This window comes from Manacus vitellinus, unplaced genomic scaffold (genome assembly GCF_001715985.3).
Source record: "Manacus vitellinus isolate BGI_N305 unplaced genomic scaffold, ASM171598v3 scaffold_0_pilon, whole genome shotgun sequence".
NCBI lineage: Eukaryota > Metazoa > Chordata > Aves > Passeriformes > Pipridae > Manacus > Manacus vitellinus.
In genome coordinates, this window is record NW_021938789.1 from 52,660,690 (window position 1) to 52,677,734 (window position 17,045).

Below are 17,045 nucleotides of genomic sequence, written 5' to 3' on the forward strand. Positions count from 1 at the left end.
AAAATAAAAATTTTAAACTCTAAAATTTGGTAGGATTGTCACTGCATCACGTCATCCTACTTTTTTTGTTCAAACATAATTTAAAACTCTGCTTCTGTTGTGTGCTGCGGTGCTCCACCCCCTCTAGTCTTTAGTTTCTAACTCAGTTTTCATGGTTAAATAGTCATGCATCTGAGTGCTTCCCTTCTGCAGAGATACCTCCTAATGGATGCTCTTCATTCTGCACCATTCTTCCTTAAAGGAGGAAAATCACTGTCTACAGCAGCATATTCTCCCCCCGTGGTAAGACTGGGTTGCTGCTTCTGTGTGCCTAGATTGACAGGTGTGGTAGTGCAGCTGTAGACTAGTTTGTAGGTTTGGCACATTCATTAAATAGCATTTATGTAATAGTTTTAGCTTAATTTGTAACCGTGTACACAGTCTAAACCTGCTGGATATCTAAAATCTCAAGTCTATTAAAAGCATTTCGGTGTATACCATGGAAACTAATAATCAGAGTGTGGTATTTGGTTTGATTTTTTTCTTTTTTTCTTTTTTTTTTTTCTGCAAAACACATATTCAGACCTCAAGGCAGCAAGTTTCTTCAGGACAAGAGCTGACTGCTGCCTTGGATGGGCAGAGAAGAGACACGAGGTCAACTGTGTTCCGTATTCCTGAGTTTAAGTGGTCACTGATGCATCAGCGCTTGCTCACAGACTTGCTCTTCTCCATAGAGACAGATATTCAGATGTGGAGAAGGTACATTTCTATGCTTCATATAGAATGATCTAGACTGTCATTTCAGTTATAATTAGCTTTGTTGCAGCTGCATCAGAGTGAGTGATTGACCTCGAATTTTGGACATCTGGTATTTTACTCATTATTCAATAGCCTTACTTATTTTGTGACCTATACCAAATTATTCTCAAAAATTTTGTTTCAGCTTTTTACAGACATGCATGTGTATTGGTTGAGGACCTACACATAGATTTTGACTGAAATCCTGGCTACATATAAACCTATGGCAGTTGTGCTGTTGATTTTTATTGGACCAAGATTTTCGTTTTCCTAATGTATGTAAGGGCCTGTGTCTTTATAAGTATCTAAACACGGACTAAAAAAAAAGATAATGTATCCAAAATAGTGTTTCTTACTCCTGCATTTACACCACACTACCTTGCTGCTTTGATAGGGTTCTGTGAATACAGATTTTCATTTGAAAATTACCTTGTAACAGAGATCTGGAATGTAGTCATCAACATCTTTGAAAATGGTGGTAATTCTGCATTTTAATATAAAGATTTAATATCTTGAATAAGAGTGGTGTGTATTGTTAGCTTGTAATAGTGAATGTCAAATTTAAATTGAACCATATAGCTGCACTGACCTGATAAAAAAGATGAAGGCATGGAGTATTTAAGTGATTAAAACAATTTAAACTGAGGTGAATTTTTGTCTGACTATAGTTTTTAGGGTGTGTGTAAGTTAGTCTATCATAACATCATCAGATACAGGTGAAATGTATTTTTGATTTAGCTTCTGTTTTGCAGAGTTTTTGTGTAAGTGTTGTACGTTGTTGCTTTAGTTTTCCAAAGATTTAAGTTCAAATCTACTTCACAGATCCAGGAAACTGTATTCTATTTCTGGATACAGTGACTTTTACTATAGCAAGTAGTCATAGACCAGCCTATAATGTATCTTTATCCAAATGATGATTAATGCACATCTCAGTGTTTTTAGCAATCTGTGATCCTTAGCAGTTTAAGAACAGAAAGGAAAGGTAGTTTTAGGTTTAGATTGAGGCACATCAGTTGACCTTTACAGTCATGTGTTATTTGCTGCCCTACTGCTAACTTTCTGGTTTTAGTTTTGTGAAAACCTAAATGTGCTAAAATACCACAAAAATAAAGCTGTATTCTGAATTTTTTTATTTTTGGACAGCCATTCTACCAAAACTGTGATGGACTTTGTGAATAGCAGTGACAATGTCGTATTTGTGCACAACACAATTCACCTCATCTCTCAAGTGATGGACAACATGATCATGGCCTGTGGTGGTATATTGCCATTGCTTTCTGCTGCCACGTCTGCTACTGTAAGAAATTCCATTTTCATTTGAAAATTTATCACTTCTGGGAGGATGCCTTCCATTTATGGAGTGTATTAAGTATTATATCTGTCCTTTTGGGAAACAGGAAATGCATATGGGATAATTCTACAGACATCTCTTTCCTCCCTTTGCTACCCCTATGCTTTCCCTAAGATAAATTGAATGCTTGCCTTCTTTGCCTGAAGACATAAAAAGAGGTTACCTGCCTTCATTGCCCCACAGTGGTCTATAATGGGATGAAATCCCAATAATAATGATTGTTCATAGAATATGACTAATTATTACTTTTGAATGTGGCTGATAATTAACTTCCAGCACACATTTTTCATCATTTAGGTTGTAGGAATATTACCTTTGTGAAGAAGTAAATGTTGCTTTCAACTTTTCTCTGTGTAGCATGAATTGGAGAGTATTGAGCCAACTCAAGGGCTTTCAGTAGAAGCATCTTTAACATTTCTCCAGAGATTAATCAACCTTGTGGATGTGCTAATTTTTGCAAGCTCTCTTGGTTTCACTGAAATTGAGTCTGAGAAAAACATGTCATCTGGAGGAATTCTGCGACAATGCCTTCGTCTGGGTAAGCAAATAAAACCATTTAATGAGCATAGGAGCTTGCTGTTACTAAATAGTTAGCAGCTGTTAGAGTGGTTTATTTTTTTTTCCCCCATCCTTTGTTTTGTTAAATCAAGATTAAATTTAGTCAAACTTTAAGGTCTTTTACTATTTTACTGTTACTGTACTGCAGTGCATATATATTCATCTTTAGAAGTTTAAATAAAATAAATAAGTTTGGTAGCCCCACTGTTGGTGTATGCATGTTTTCATTTTATCTATGAAGATATTTCTTTTACCTGAGTTCCCCATATAGTCAGGGCTGAGAATATAGCAGTTTAACAGAAAGTAATCTTGTACTATGTGAAAACCTGTGAACTTTTTCAATACTTAGAAAAGATGTGTAAAGCCTGAGATCAGGAGATGAAGGTATGGTGAAAACTAGAGATGTAAATTACTGAAGGGTTCAAATTGGACAGTTGGTGTATCCAGTTATTACAGTAAATTTGCATCAAATTGGATTGAAAGAAAGGAGTCATTACCTAAGAAAGTAACAAATATTCTGGAAATAAGAACATACAAGATTATAAAAGGGTCCAGGTAGTTAATGCAGGAGGAGAGTATTCGTGCTAGTTGCATGCTCTAAGACTTTTTGTAATGAAAAGTTTAATTTGCATGAGTGCCAGAGCAGCTCAGAGCCTCAACAGTAACTAGCCTTCCTCTCCCTTTCTAGGCAATTAAAACTTTGTGCAGGTAGAACAAGATTTATGGGATGCAAACAGGTATAGAGGTGGGGTAGTTCTTTTTTCCTTTGAAAATAATACTAGTAGATGAAACAGGGCACAGTTGTGCAGCTAAAAAAAAAAATAAATTGTGTAAATTCAGAGAACATTTAGTCCAAGAGTAACAGAGTATTGTGAAGCAAACGTTGCCATTTGTTTCACTAGTGTATCACTTGTCTTTCTCCCTTGCTAGTCTGTGAAATTTAGCTGCCTTCACCCTACCCACCCTGTGGTTGTATGCATGGTGAAATTGCAATGAGGGATGATAACTTGCTCACTTTAAAGTATGCATTAGATACAGCACGTGTGTTCTAATAGTTTAGTATTAATTTTCAGTTGTAAATTATTAAAGACTTTTGAGCACTGTTTTGCAACTATTTAAAACTTGTTGAAGCAAAATGTTTTGCTGATGTGTGTAAACTTTTTAGTTTAAGTGATAAGCAGAACTGTGTTTTACATCTCTGTGAGGGAATATAGACAATAATATTTCTCAGAATAATTCTTAACATTTGTTTTCCCTTCAAGTATGTGCAATAGCAGTAAGAAATTGCTTGGAGTGTCAGCAGCATGCACAGATGAAACCTGTTGGAGACATTGGAAAGAACCAGAAACCAGTGCAAGGCATTATAGGATCAGGAAAGACTGCAGCAAAGGCAAGTTTAAGACCACATTCAGGAGCACAAAATTCAGTAATTATTACTCTGTACAGAGGGATAAGTTATTAGATTTATACTTGCACCACTGCTATTTTAATAATCGAAGGGTACGAGGCCTGGAAATTCTGAAATAGTTTTTCTAAGATGTGAATTTAACATTTATACTTTTAGCTTTTCACGGGGAAATAAATCTGTCACAAAAATTTGCCAGATTTTTTTTTTTAATTTTAAAGATGAAATGCATATCTGATCTTTGTGCTCCAATTATGACAATATGATGTGCAGTGGGTGCTGGTACACAATTAATGATTCTTGGTGGAATGCTTTTAAAAACAGAACCTTGAACAATTATGTGTTTGTTTTTTTTTTTTCAATAGAGTCCAGTGGACATTGTGACTGGTGGCATTTCTCCAATACGAGACCACGACAGGCTTCTGCAGGATATGGATATTAATCGCCTTCGAGCAGTAGTGTTCAGAGATATAGTAAGTTGCAAATAAGGTTGTTTTCTTTGTAGCTAGATTTCTGCATATATCTGTTTGCTCAACACTTTCTTTGTGTTACACAGTTTGGCTAAATTGAATGTACAGAAAGGGAACACTGCTCACAGTAATTAGGAGCTCGTAATACTCTGCAGCTGTTGCGGTGTTTAGGATTGGAAGGAGGGAGAGGTGAAGCCCAACTGCCTGCTGATCACGCTCTTTGGTGTTTTCCTAAGAGCTGATTCTCTGGAATTCTGCCTGTTGTATATTAAATATGTTGTGTTTGGTACAGCTGTGTACTTGCACACACTTTGGTACATAGACAAACTGCTTATGTATACTATGTATCATAAAGATGTTTATGAAAAATGAGTATCTTTCTAGCTAATTAGAAATTAGAGGTCATCTCTAATTCGTTTACTTCCCCTCAGAGGAACCAATTTGTGTGCATGTGCTGTAAGTATGCATATGTTTTTTAGTCTTGAATTGACTAAAAATATCTTTGCTCTGTGTCAGCAACTTTATAGCTGATATTGAGGAAATTGAGATTGATTGCTTGAAAAAAACACCTCTGTAAGCAAATAGGGCAGCTATAATGGCTGTGAGTCATTGGTGGCCACAAGCTTGGACACCAGAACTTACTTTACAATAATAGGACTGTTTAGCAAATGTAATGATTTATACAGTGACTTTTATTCTATCTAGAATAGAGAGTTTTATCTTTATAGTGTTTATTGATTGAAACAAGCTTTTTTTAACCCCTACTTTGATATCAGTGTGCAAAAGAGTAACAGGAATTGAACCTGCCATACTGGTGGCAACTAAAATAATCCTAATAATGCAATCTTCAAGCACATTTTGTGAACTCATTTTTTGCTTTAAAAAAGTCCACCAAAACAAAACATACACAGCTGCTTTTTTTTACATATCTAATCCACTGGCTTTCTGTTTCACAATAAATATGAAATGATGCAATAGCTCTGCTTTTTGGCAAAGGTGTTGAGCTGTGGAGAAGAAGCAGACTTTGAAAGGTCTATTTTGGAATAGTTTTTATCTGAGCTGTTTACACTTGCATCTAAATGTGTTCTTCGCATGCAGTTTCTTACATTGTATTCGGCACAGAGAATCATGGTTGGGCATAATTTGAACCTGTATAGGAGGAATTTGGATGGAATCCACTTAACCACCAGTAGTAGTACTTACAATGATACATGAGCTTTATTTCAAGCAGTTCTACAAACTTTGCTGAAAAAAATAAAGAAGTGGGTAGTGCTAATTCACTGAATCACAATTTTATTAAGTACAGTTGGAAACTGTCTTGCAAAGATTGATCTAGTAAGAAAATTCTTTATAATCCCTATCATTGTAGGCAATTTCCCCTAATCTCACACTGTGCTTGCCTTTTGCCAACCTGTTAATACCCTACTGTTTCTGCCTTGTCCTATGGAAGTTAAGATTTTGAGTTGAGCCAAGGTGAATATAGGTTGTTTTTTTCAGTGCAACAGATAGGATCCAGCTACATTATCTAGTTCTTAATAGAGAACTTCTCATAAACTTCTCCCAATATTGTTTATTAAAGAGCTCTTCATGGAATATGGAGCTTCAATAAGCACTTACAATCATGATAGAATGAGCTTTATAGTTTAACTTAGTTTCTCTGAACTTCTCAGAGGAAAAAATTGACTGTCACCTCAGCCTTGATGTAAATGAAGGGTACAAAACCCCAAACACCCTTCTTCTTACTGATTAGTCAGTGAGAATCCAACTATTCTATTCTCTTGTTATCCCTAAGTGTATGAAACTTTTCTTCTTTTGGCAACCAAAGGGGGCAGGCTTAGGCTAAATCTTAATGTCTGGTCTTCCCTCTGCTTCACTAGGAGCAACTGAGAGCTCTGGGGAAGAACATGGCATAGTTCATATTAAGATTTGTTTTTAAGGTTTTCTTAAAATCTCTGTATAAAGTTAGAGCTGTAATGCAAATGCATACTCTTGTTTAAATTGCACATAGTACATTACATCCATCTGGACTATGTGATGATGAAATTAAATCCTAATGCTGGTTCTGTATTTTGTTTCACCTCCTTCATTGATACATTATAGTTTGGTTGAGTGTGCTTACCTGTTGTACTTCACAGCAAATGCTGTTAGTGTCTTGGCACTTCTGAGGAAATGTAGTAGAAGAAACACCTGTAAATAAAGGGGACCTAGTCCCTGCACTAATTCGAAGCATGTAGTCAAAACACACAACCTTAGCCAAAGTTGTCATATTTATAAATGAAAAATGGAAGTATTAGTGCCACTTGAATACAATTGCTGTATTCCCCACCTTTATAGGTGAGACAAACTGTGACTAGAGAATATTGTTCTTCCATTGTTGACATATCAGTTTACTCTCGGTCTGTTTATGGTAGCGCTGGGCATACTTTACAGAAAAATAAACATGCTGCTGAAATTGTAATGGAAAAATCTGTGTGTGTCTCTTTTTTTTTTTTTTTACAGGAGGATAGTAAACAGGCTCAATTTTTGGCTTTGGCTGTTGTGTATTTTATTTCTGTGCTCATGGTTTCAAAATACAGAGATATACTGGAACCTCAGAATGAAAGACGACCACCAAACCAAAGCCAGTCATGCAAGGGATCAGAGAATGAAAATAATGAGACTCCTACTACAGGTGAACTGTTAATTATTTGACCAAATGAAAATAACGTGGCTTAAAATTCTGTAGAAGTCCATGTGAAAATGTACAGAAATATGTGCATTGTAACTACTGAAATAAACAACATTATAGTGTTCAGTTTGCCTCAGTATTTGTATTTCTTCTTCTGATCTAAGAAAAAAACTGTAAGTTGATTATGCTTTGTAGAGGTGGCTAATCTCACTGAAGCAGCTAAGTATTCATGAATATTTGTTGCAGAAATTTTACTGTACATTATTTGTAAGGTTAAGTGTGCATAAGCATAGACTGCCAGCTTTTTTCCCACTGTCAGACTCCAGTTAATTTTCATTCTTTGACTGATGTGTCAATATCTTCTATTTCCTTGTCTTAATTTTTGGATTTTACAATTTTTCAGGCTTCTCAGGAATTAGAAGGAAATTTTTATCTTCTAAATTTCCTATTAAATACTTACAAATATATTAAATCTCTAAGTAGGCAAGAAGAAACACTTATGGCTGTGTTATTTCACTTGTCTTCTATTGCTGTTACTTCTTCAGGAGCAATGTGGTGAATGCAGCTCTGTTAATAATGACCTTTAAATGTGTTTTCTGTTTTTTTGGTATGAACAGTTGTGGAAAACCCGTCTGCTGCTCTTGGTGCTTCAGCCTCTACGGAAGATTCAGAAAGTGCAGCATCTATACAAAGAAGGGATTCTGGTCTCGGGGAGGAAGCAGCTTCAGGACAAACAAACAATTCGAGTGGTGCTGCTGAAGCAGGATCTCTGAATGTCAGTGCAGGTCCAGATGCAATCAGTGAAGTACTGTGCACGCTCTCGTTAGAAGTAAATAAGTCTCAGGAGGGCAGAAGTGAGACAGGAACTGAAGACAGTAAACCTGCAGGTTCTGTACCAGCTGCAAAAAATGTCAATGTAAAGGACATCTTGAGAAGCCTGGTCAGCACACCCGCTGATGGGACTGCAGTGGATGCTGCTCTTCTTCCACCGACCTTCCTTGGAGTTCTTGGTGATGGAGCTGCTGAGCAGCCTGTACAGTTCCATTCCTTTGACAGGTAATGTGACATCTGAAATATTTGGGCTGTTTAGTTTTGCGTAGGGTATCTATAAGGAACAGGAAACCTCACACTTCAGTTCACTGGAACTCAGGTACAAGGTCATCTAGAGTTTAATAGTAATCAAGATGCTTTGATCGAGAAGTAGAACCTTTGGCTACCAAGTTACTGACATCACACAGGTTTTTCATGAAGGTATATTCTGCGTTGTATGGGTTGCTATGTCATGCTATGAAAGACTGTGGAAAAGAAAAATGACTGGTGATTGAGTTGTACTTGAAGGTCTTGAAGCCAGCACCTCCTTATAAGACTTAACTGCCCTGTCTCCATACCTGTTACAGCTCAGAAGCAATATAGCAAGATGGCCGATAAATTGCCTAGAAATGACTGGAAGAGTAAAAGAAAAGATTAGGAGTGTAAACTGTTCTTTTGTCTTTTCTGTTCTCTTCCAAAATGTATCTAGTGGCAAATGAGGACTGCTGTGCATATTTAGTTGGTTTTAAAGGCCTGCAGAAATAAAATGAAGTGACTCTTTCCTGATAATAATTTTGGTGTCCCCTATATCTCAGTCTCATTAGCTCCTTATCTTTTCCAAAGTATAGTAGACCACACTGTCTTTTACTAGACTTGCTGACTTTTGCCTCTTCAGGATTCCCCAAAACAACAAAGAACAAAAGAAAGAATCCCATAACACTCACATTCCTGCCTCTAGAAAAGCCTTGATGGTATCCAGAAATCCTGCAGTCGATCTGGTGCAAGGGGATCCCGTGTTAATATACTGGTATCTCATCCCCTGCTTATTCCTGAGCTTCCTCTGGCTCTGATGTCTTTGCAGTCTATGGCTGCCTTGTTCAAACTAACAGATGACCCAAGAAAGGAGTGAAGCTCTGCCAGGGGTATGGATGCAGCTGTCACAGCATGTCTTCTCAACTCAGATTGCCGTATCACTAGTGGGGGAAGAGACAGTGGTGGTTGTCTGGCTAGATTAGACACAGATGGTGTGTGCCAGCCAGCATTTGGCCGCTTGCTCTTGTCTCAAAGTAAATACTGTGTTCTGTTTGTGATGCTAAACAGGAGGACTTGTTTTGAGAGCAGTAGGAGGATGGAGGCAGAGGGGGAAATTGGTAGAAGGGGTACACTGAATTAGAACTTGTCACACCTCTCTCCCTGCTGCTGCCCAAGTGCTTTTGGCAATTTTACTTTGAGGTGTCTCATTGCTCTTTGCTACACGTGGGCAGTCGATGTTAAAGAGTGTAATGTTTTAGTCTGTGAGTGGTGTTTTTTCTCATAAAATTCTTATTATTCATTGCTGCTTGATAGAGATTGCATCCACAAAGTAACATCTGTCTGGAGATCTGATGCAGAAGTGCCTGTTGCATTGAGGAGTAATTTTTTAGCTATTGTTGAAACTGAAGGTTTGTGCTGCTTGTGAAAATTTGATTTGAAGTGGTGTAAAGCAAGTTAACTAGACAGGAAACAATGGGGCACTTGCAGTCCTGGTAGCTGACATACAGAGGAAGCTGTACAATTTAATTTGATCACATATACAGTAATGAAATACTGGGCACTGATAGCAGCCCTTCAGTCACTTGCAGTTTTGTGTTCTTTTATCTGTATAGTTGCAAAGTCACTCAAATAACACAACAAAAAAACCCCTTAAACTGTGGTGTGCTTCATGAAGCAAGATACTGAAAAGTTGAACTAATGACTATTTTACCCTTTTACTTTTCCGGCGCTACAGTGTCCTGGATGGATCCTACTTTTCTTTTTCCATCTCCAAAGAGCCAACCATTTGTAACAACTCTTGCAATTCTTTCACTTAACCTTGAGGCACAGTTACTGCATCATTACTGAAAGGAAGCTGGTCTCATGAAAGAATATACACAGAGGAGTGAAAGGAGTGCATGGACTGAAGCAGTGGACAGCACTGTGCTTTTGGATGGAAGAGCAGAGGGCAAGGGATTTTGTAGAGTTTTTGTAGCTGGATTACTCCACAGTGAAAACTTGTGGGTGTTTGTTTCCAATGATTTTGTGTTTAGTGGGTGGGGATAAATATAAGAGGAGATCATGAAGCAGTATGAAGTATTTTGTCCTTCAGCAGTTGCATGTGACCTCAGTATGTCAGTGGCCCTGTGTTTTGCCTGAATTTTTCATTTCCTTGCTTTTGTGGGTATGTCTGGTAGGCAGAAGTGTACTTAATGATGCAGACGTCTTACCTCTAATCAGTTATCATCTGGTAGTGACATGCACAATCTTGCATCTATGGTAAATATGTTGATATATGATAAAGCATGTTGCTAACTAGCTAAGAAATGAGTTATAAAGACAAAATAACTGTGTATATGAAACTTATTTAAAGTTACATAGACAGGAAACTTTCGTGGCCACTTGAAGGTGACTGCATCTTTATGCAGTGTGACTGCTTAAAATACAAGTTTATGCTCTGAAATGACACCTGGTGACAGCAGTGGGGAGGAATTGTGCCAGGGATAAAAAAAAAGAATCACCCTTTTTACAAGAAATTGGAATAGAGTTTGAAATAGTAGCTCATCTCTGGGGTAGACAAAAATACGAAGTTATGTTGTGAAAGTTTTTTTGGGAAAACCGGCTTTGGGATGCTCTCTTATTTTCTGTGTCTGGTTTACATTTAGTATATTGTTTGATGGCAAACACAAGTTCTGTGAGTTAATTTTTTTTTTTTCTTTTTAGAGGCACTTTGTTAAAAGTTGTTCCCATGTAGCAGTTTACCAGCAGGGTATCTCTGGGAATTTCAAAGCATCTCTCTGATCCTGCATTTATCTCAGGAATGCTGTGTCAGAAATCAAAACTCTCCTCATATCTTAAGGATTATCAACTTCCCAGCCATAGCTGGAGAGTATACAGTAACAGCTATGTGAGTGAAACCTTACTGAAAGGCTGCCAGGTTGCAAGCCTTTGCAAACAGCTAGGTGTATGTGTTCATTCCCATGCCAAAAGTCTTCCCCTTATCTTATGTGAAGATACAATCTTGTGATTAGTGGGTGCCAGGGGTTTATCACGATAAAGTTCAAGACTTGCATTGGCTTTTTCCCAAGATCCATAGGGACATGAGTTAATGTTCCAATTTCAGTGTGTCCTAAACCAGCAGTTTTCTTATTTAGTAGTAATCTTGTAGAAAAAGGAGGGCAGGTTAATGCAGGCAAATTTAAATAAAACAGAAATAAAAATAACCGAAGCTTGGGATGAAATGAGAGATGACATTTCTCTTCAGTTTAATAAAACCCATAACCTATCACTTGCTATTTTTACTGTGCACTTTAAAATAAAATTTTGGTCTCTCCTGGATTCTGCTGCTTGTTGTGGAAGCATTCAATAACCATGTCATTATAGGAAGCTGATGCTGAGGGTTAGGAGGAATATAGGCTCTTACATCGTGATCTTGTACCATAGAGCTTAAATCTGCAGCTGTGCTGTAACTTACAGAACAGATATGTTACTAAGCTTGTTTATCTTTTTGGAACATCATCTATAAGCTGCTTGGTTTGGCTCAGACTATGTTTACTTGTTTGTCAGTCAGTGGCATGCATGTGCCTTTGTAACGGGTTGGTTGTGGTATTTTGGTTAAATTTCATTGAAGTGCCTTTTTTATATGGAATGAATACAGTTTAGGCTTCATTGACTTGGGCCTCAAATGCAAAAAGAATACACTCGTTGTTGACAAGATTAAGTCTACCAGGTGTAGGTAGAGAATATGAGAATGGGGGATCTGCAGATAAAGGCACATGTGCTGTGATGAAAAGCTCAGCTCTTTCAGCACACCAACAATTTACATTCTGTAGGGGCTGAAGAGCCAAACCATTTGAAGTCTTCTCCCTGCCAAGCTGATTTTAAAGTTCTCTTACAAGATCGATTGTGTTCTTTCTATCATATCTTCTCTTCCCTTCCCCCCACCCTCTGATCTCTCATGGTTTTGAGAGTCTCTTATTCTTCCTTTCTCCTTGGGTATTTCAAGGGAGACATAAGACAATGGGTATTATCTACAGACAGCAGAGCCCATAGAAGGACACTGACATGGCAGGCTGCTTTCCTGCCTCACAAAGTAGAGGTGGAAATAAATCTCTGATCCTCTTTACTGGTCTTTGCCTTGCAGTGGGCATCGTTTTGGTAGCCTGGAACAAGGCTGTTTTCTTTTGGTTTTGAATTAAAACCACTATCCTATAGGTATACAAACAAACTGTCACCTTTGTGGCTTTTCAGTGCTTAGAAATAGAATGCTAAGAATGAATCTGTATAAATCTGTCAAGAGGAATCAGAGCTCATGTAAATATTTTTAAATTACAGTGAGGTCATCAGCTTGGGCTGCCCTGTGTTGTATTAGGAATATTTGACTTGTACCCAAGGAAAATTTGTAACTTGAAATGTATTTAAAATGAAATGGGGACTTGCCAACTTCGTGAAAAATAAACACTTGGGAAAATCCTAAAATTTCAGGACGTGTAGATATTTTCTATCTTTATATTGAAACAGAAGAATCAGTGATCTGAAACCGAGGAAGGGTTCAATAAGTAAATCCTTATAGAATTTGGCAGAATAGATCATTATTGTGTAAGCCTTTGTCTGTGAGGGAAGTCAGTGTTCAGCTCAGTGGTCTGTGCTCATTCAGCAGTGAATAATTGTCTGCAACACGAAGACTTCTTACACTTCAGCATAATTGGGACTAATAACACACTGACCTTCTGGCTAAGATGTATTTATGGTGGCTAGTTCTCACTATGCCTGACCTATGTTTATCAGTTCACGTGCTGTAAATTCTTACTTTAAACCTTAAATATTTGATTTTAAATGAAAAAAAAAGGCAAACATCTAATACAGTCATGTAAATGAGGCGTTCAGAAGTATCATTCTTACTTAGTAGTGCTTGAGGTCTCCTTGAAATAGACCGTAAGAATATTTTTTTGTGCAGTTTTTCTGGTTTATTTTATTTTTCCTGTGTTTGAATATTATGGTAATGGCTGTTTTAATATACAAATGTAACTCAAAAATACAGAATTAGTTTAAGAGGTGGGATAATGTGAATCTTAAGGAGTAAAATGTATTGATGCTTTTTTTCCCTGTGAGGCATCTCTGCTCGTGTGTGAGGTTGCTTAAGTACGTTGTTGTTCTGGGGAAATTAATGCACGATTACAAATGCTTTTTAAAATATTTTTGTAGATCTGAGGAAATGTACTGTAAAGCCACTTATCGATGAATATTTTATTCGTGTGTGGCAATATTTAACTTTTTAAGAAATGCTTGTCAGTTTAGGTCCAAAAAAAAGACTGTCTTATCCGTGTACTCTTTAAAAGCAAATGCCTTATTAGTTAAGGGAAGTTGAAAGCACATTAATTTCTAAGACACTTCTGACAAATTTACCTGATTTAATAATGGACTAAACACTGTTTTCCACAGAGTTTATTTACTGCAATATTTAATCTTGATTTTCCACTGTCTCGCATTCTTTCTGCCAGTTGCATTCATTTTCCTTATATTAGCATTTAAATAATCTTCTGAAAGAACAACACAAAGGAACATTGGTAGTTAATGGCAAATATTTCTGTTTGAACGTGGTTGCATTTCCACTTAAATATTCAAAGAAAATATCGTTTTGCTACACAGAGAAGGAAAAACATAGGAATTTCAGAATGTAAATAAAGAAATATGACCAATGTCTATGCTGCAGAAATCTTAATTTGCTTGCCAGTATGTGGTAAATATGAATCCTTGTGATTGCTGAAATGAACTTCCATACATTTGAAGGAGGTTTGGAAATGGAAGCTCCTAAACCAAATCCTGCAGCTGTAGCACTGGTCATTTTGCACTGTTGAAAAGGAGAACATACAAGGCAATAAATATTACATTACCAATAATGCAGCAATGCACAGCTGCCAAGTCATTATGCCAAGATACTTTGATGTTTTGGTTTGTGATTCTTGAACTATTTTAAGGGGTTTTTTTGCATCAGAGGGTCATGTCAACTGAGCAGAAGACAAAGTACATTCACAATTTGGGGATTTCTTACATCACGTTTTTGGACAATATCCAACATTTCTTTTGGCTGTGCTCTTCAGATTGACACAGCTCTCGGAAGGGACCTTCTTTCCTCACCAGAAATACTGTTTATTTTATTTTGGCTCGCAAAGAGGAATAATTTCAGTTGACTGTTGCAGATTGCTATCTAAAATAAATTCTCTTCAGAACTAGTCCAAGGCTAGAAAACAGCTTTATAGTGAGTTTTTCAAAGCCTCTGTTTTCTTCCAAGGACCCGAGATCTAGAAGGGCCTTTTTATTGTTGAATTTATGAAGTAGATTTTTTGAAATCTTTTTTTTTTAGTTAAAAGCTAAAACTTTTTTCAGTGAGATTCAGTAAACAATCTGGGTTTCTCAGAAAACTTTGTGAGAATCAGTGTCTCCTGTTCAAAGCATGTGGTGACTCTGGAGTACACAGGCACACCCATATGTACTGTTTAGCAGCATATGTTCTTCTGTACTTCGAAGTCTGAAACATGTATTATTCATTTTTATTCTTTGAATCAAAGCAAAAGGAATGATGTTGGGTAATTAAAAAAAAAAAAAAGGCAGCCTGATAACAGCTCTACTTTGCAGCTGCAAGTGCCAGATTTCCTGGTGCTAGTAGTCAGAGTATCTTCCTTGTAGTGAATGCCATTGCTAGATTCTGAAAGCTATATTGGAAGTGTTAGAATATATATAGTTCCTTTTTTTAAAATGTACTTCCTGGAAAGTAAGTCACTGAAGGTGAGAGTAGCAGCTGTACTTGTATTCCCAAACTTCTGCAGATTTGAAGGTGAGAAGGTATACAAAAGATCTTAAAAGGCAAAAGGGACTGTTGTGGTCATTTACTGCTGTCTGTTGCAGCCCAAGGGGAAAAAAAAGTCTTAATTCCTTTGCTTGAATGCACCTTTCCTTGGGTAGCTGGAGAGAGTCTGACAACTTGCTGAAACTACTCCCTCAGTGCAACTACACTTAAGAACTCTGAAGGTCAGTAGGAGTTTACATGAAGGAGTGATAATATGTAGTGTTTTGTCAGAAACAGCACAGAGAATGGAAGGCTCTTTAACTGGGATTTCTTTTGTCTGCACTCATTGTCAGCTGCAGAGGAACAGTGTTAAGGTAACAGCTCTGTCTGCACACGGGCTTCCTTGCTCCCATGCAGTTCCAGAGCTGTTACTTGCCCTGTGAGGAGCTGCTTCTAGTAGTGCTAAAACTTACTCCTGTTCTAAAACTCCTTCTTGATCTTTCCAGCATGTTCATTTCTTGAATTTTATCTAAAAGGGGTCTTTTCTAATATATAAGTCAAAATTCAGCCATTTATTTTTTTCTTTTTAAGGTGTGCTTCTGTCTTGTTCTTTACAACCTATAATGCAACCTGTTTCCTAGTTCCTGGGGCTCTAGGATCAGAGAATAGGATCAGTAGCCTTTGTAGGCATTTAGAGGACACAGCCCTTCTGATTTGATGTTTTGAGAGAATTCTCATGGACTATAAGCCCTGGAAACAGAAAGCTTCTCTATAAGATTTGTTTTTATTCTCAAGGTCATGTGATGTTTTCCAATTTAAAATTAATTACATGAATTACATGTTTTGAACAGACACAACCTGTGTGTTCACAACTTCCATCTACAGGTGCACCAAAATTTGTCACTAAATATTCTCCCACCCATATCACCTTGCATCCAATATAATGGTGTCTGTATTAGCTAGCAGCAAAAGGATATTGTTTCTGTAACTTAGTGGGTGTGCAAAGAAAATTTTCCAGATCATGCACTAAGGTCTCATGGAGTCCCTCTGGATAGACACATATTTATAATCTATCTATATGATTTTGGGTTTAATATTATTGATTAGTATTTCTTGAATTAGATATCTATACAGTAAAAGAACTTAAAATCCATGAAGGAATACATCTGGGCTTCAGTGCTGTATCATGAATGTTGGAGAAATGTCTGAAAGTTTACTATGTGTAGGTGAATTTGTATTCAGTAAACTTGTATTCATTTCCCAACCCCTTCCAGCTGTTTGAATGTGTTTTATAGAATAGTAGTAACAGTTTCCACATGGTGAATGTCACAGAATCGAGTGAGAGATCCCCTTCTTAAACCGGGGTGATGCCAAATTAATTGGTAATGTAGTTATAATTTACAAAACTGTCTAAATATATATATTTTTTTTAAAGTCCATTGTTCATATTTCAGGGAAGCAGACATGAACATAAGAGGAAAATTCATGGTTTAGGCACAATATCTTGACTTGGGGCTCAGGTGTTGTTGCTTCTATTTTTTTAGTGACTAGTTAACATTAGCAGTCACCCTTATAATGATATGACATGTACTGCCTCCAAGTATGGTGCCTGCCTACTCCTGCCATTAAGAAGGGTTGATTTAATCAGTAACGTGGTCTAGCTTCTGTGACATCTTTTGACATCCTGTGACTGAAGAAGGGAGTCACATACAGTCAGTCCTCCTCTCCCCGGTTCCAGCAAAAACTGTTTTAGAAATATTTGACAGAACTTCTTCGGTTGCTATCACACCTGAATTTAGGTCAAGTTTCTGAGTTATTTTATTTAGAAAATGAATATTTTTAAAGCTATTAAGGGAATACTTCCAGTGTGTAGTTATATTACCGTCAACAAAAGATGTGATTAAATAAATTGAATGTTGAAGATTTTCGGCTTATGGTTAACACCAGGTAATTAAAAGTAAGCGCTGCAGTGGGAGTACATTATATAT

At 37.0% G+C, this 17,045-nt stretch overlaps 1 protein-coding gene across 2 annotated transcripts in view; it reads left to right on the forward strand.

The window, feature by feature from the left end:
- Positions 1-17,045, forward strand: part of LRBA (LPS responsive beige-like anchor protein) — a 400,341-nt gene that overhangs the window by 81,377 nt on the left and 301,919 nt on the right. The window contains exons 23-29 of one of the 2 annotated variants that reach the window (XM_029960309.1): positions 563-738; positions 1,921-2,074; positions 2,486-2,666; positions 3,949-4,076; positions 4,457-4,564; positions 7,061-7,232; positions 7,847-8,285. In XM_029960309.1, the coding sequence (XP_029816169.1) occupies positions 563-738; positions 1,921-2,074; positions 2,486-2,666; positions 3,949-4,076; positions 4,457-4,564; positions 7,061-7,232; positions 7,847-8,285 (1,358 nt within the window). Of the gene's footprint in view, positions 1-562; positions 739-1,920; positions 2,075-2,485; positions 2,667-3,386; positions 3,432-3,948; positions 4,077-4,456; positions 4,565-7,060; positions 7,233-7,846; positions 8,286-17,045 lie in introns of those variants that run through there. The other variant, XM_018073461.2, reaches the window with a different exon arrangement.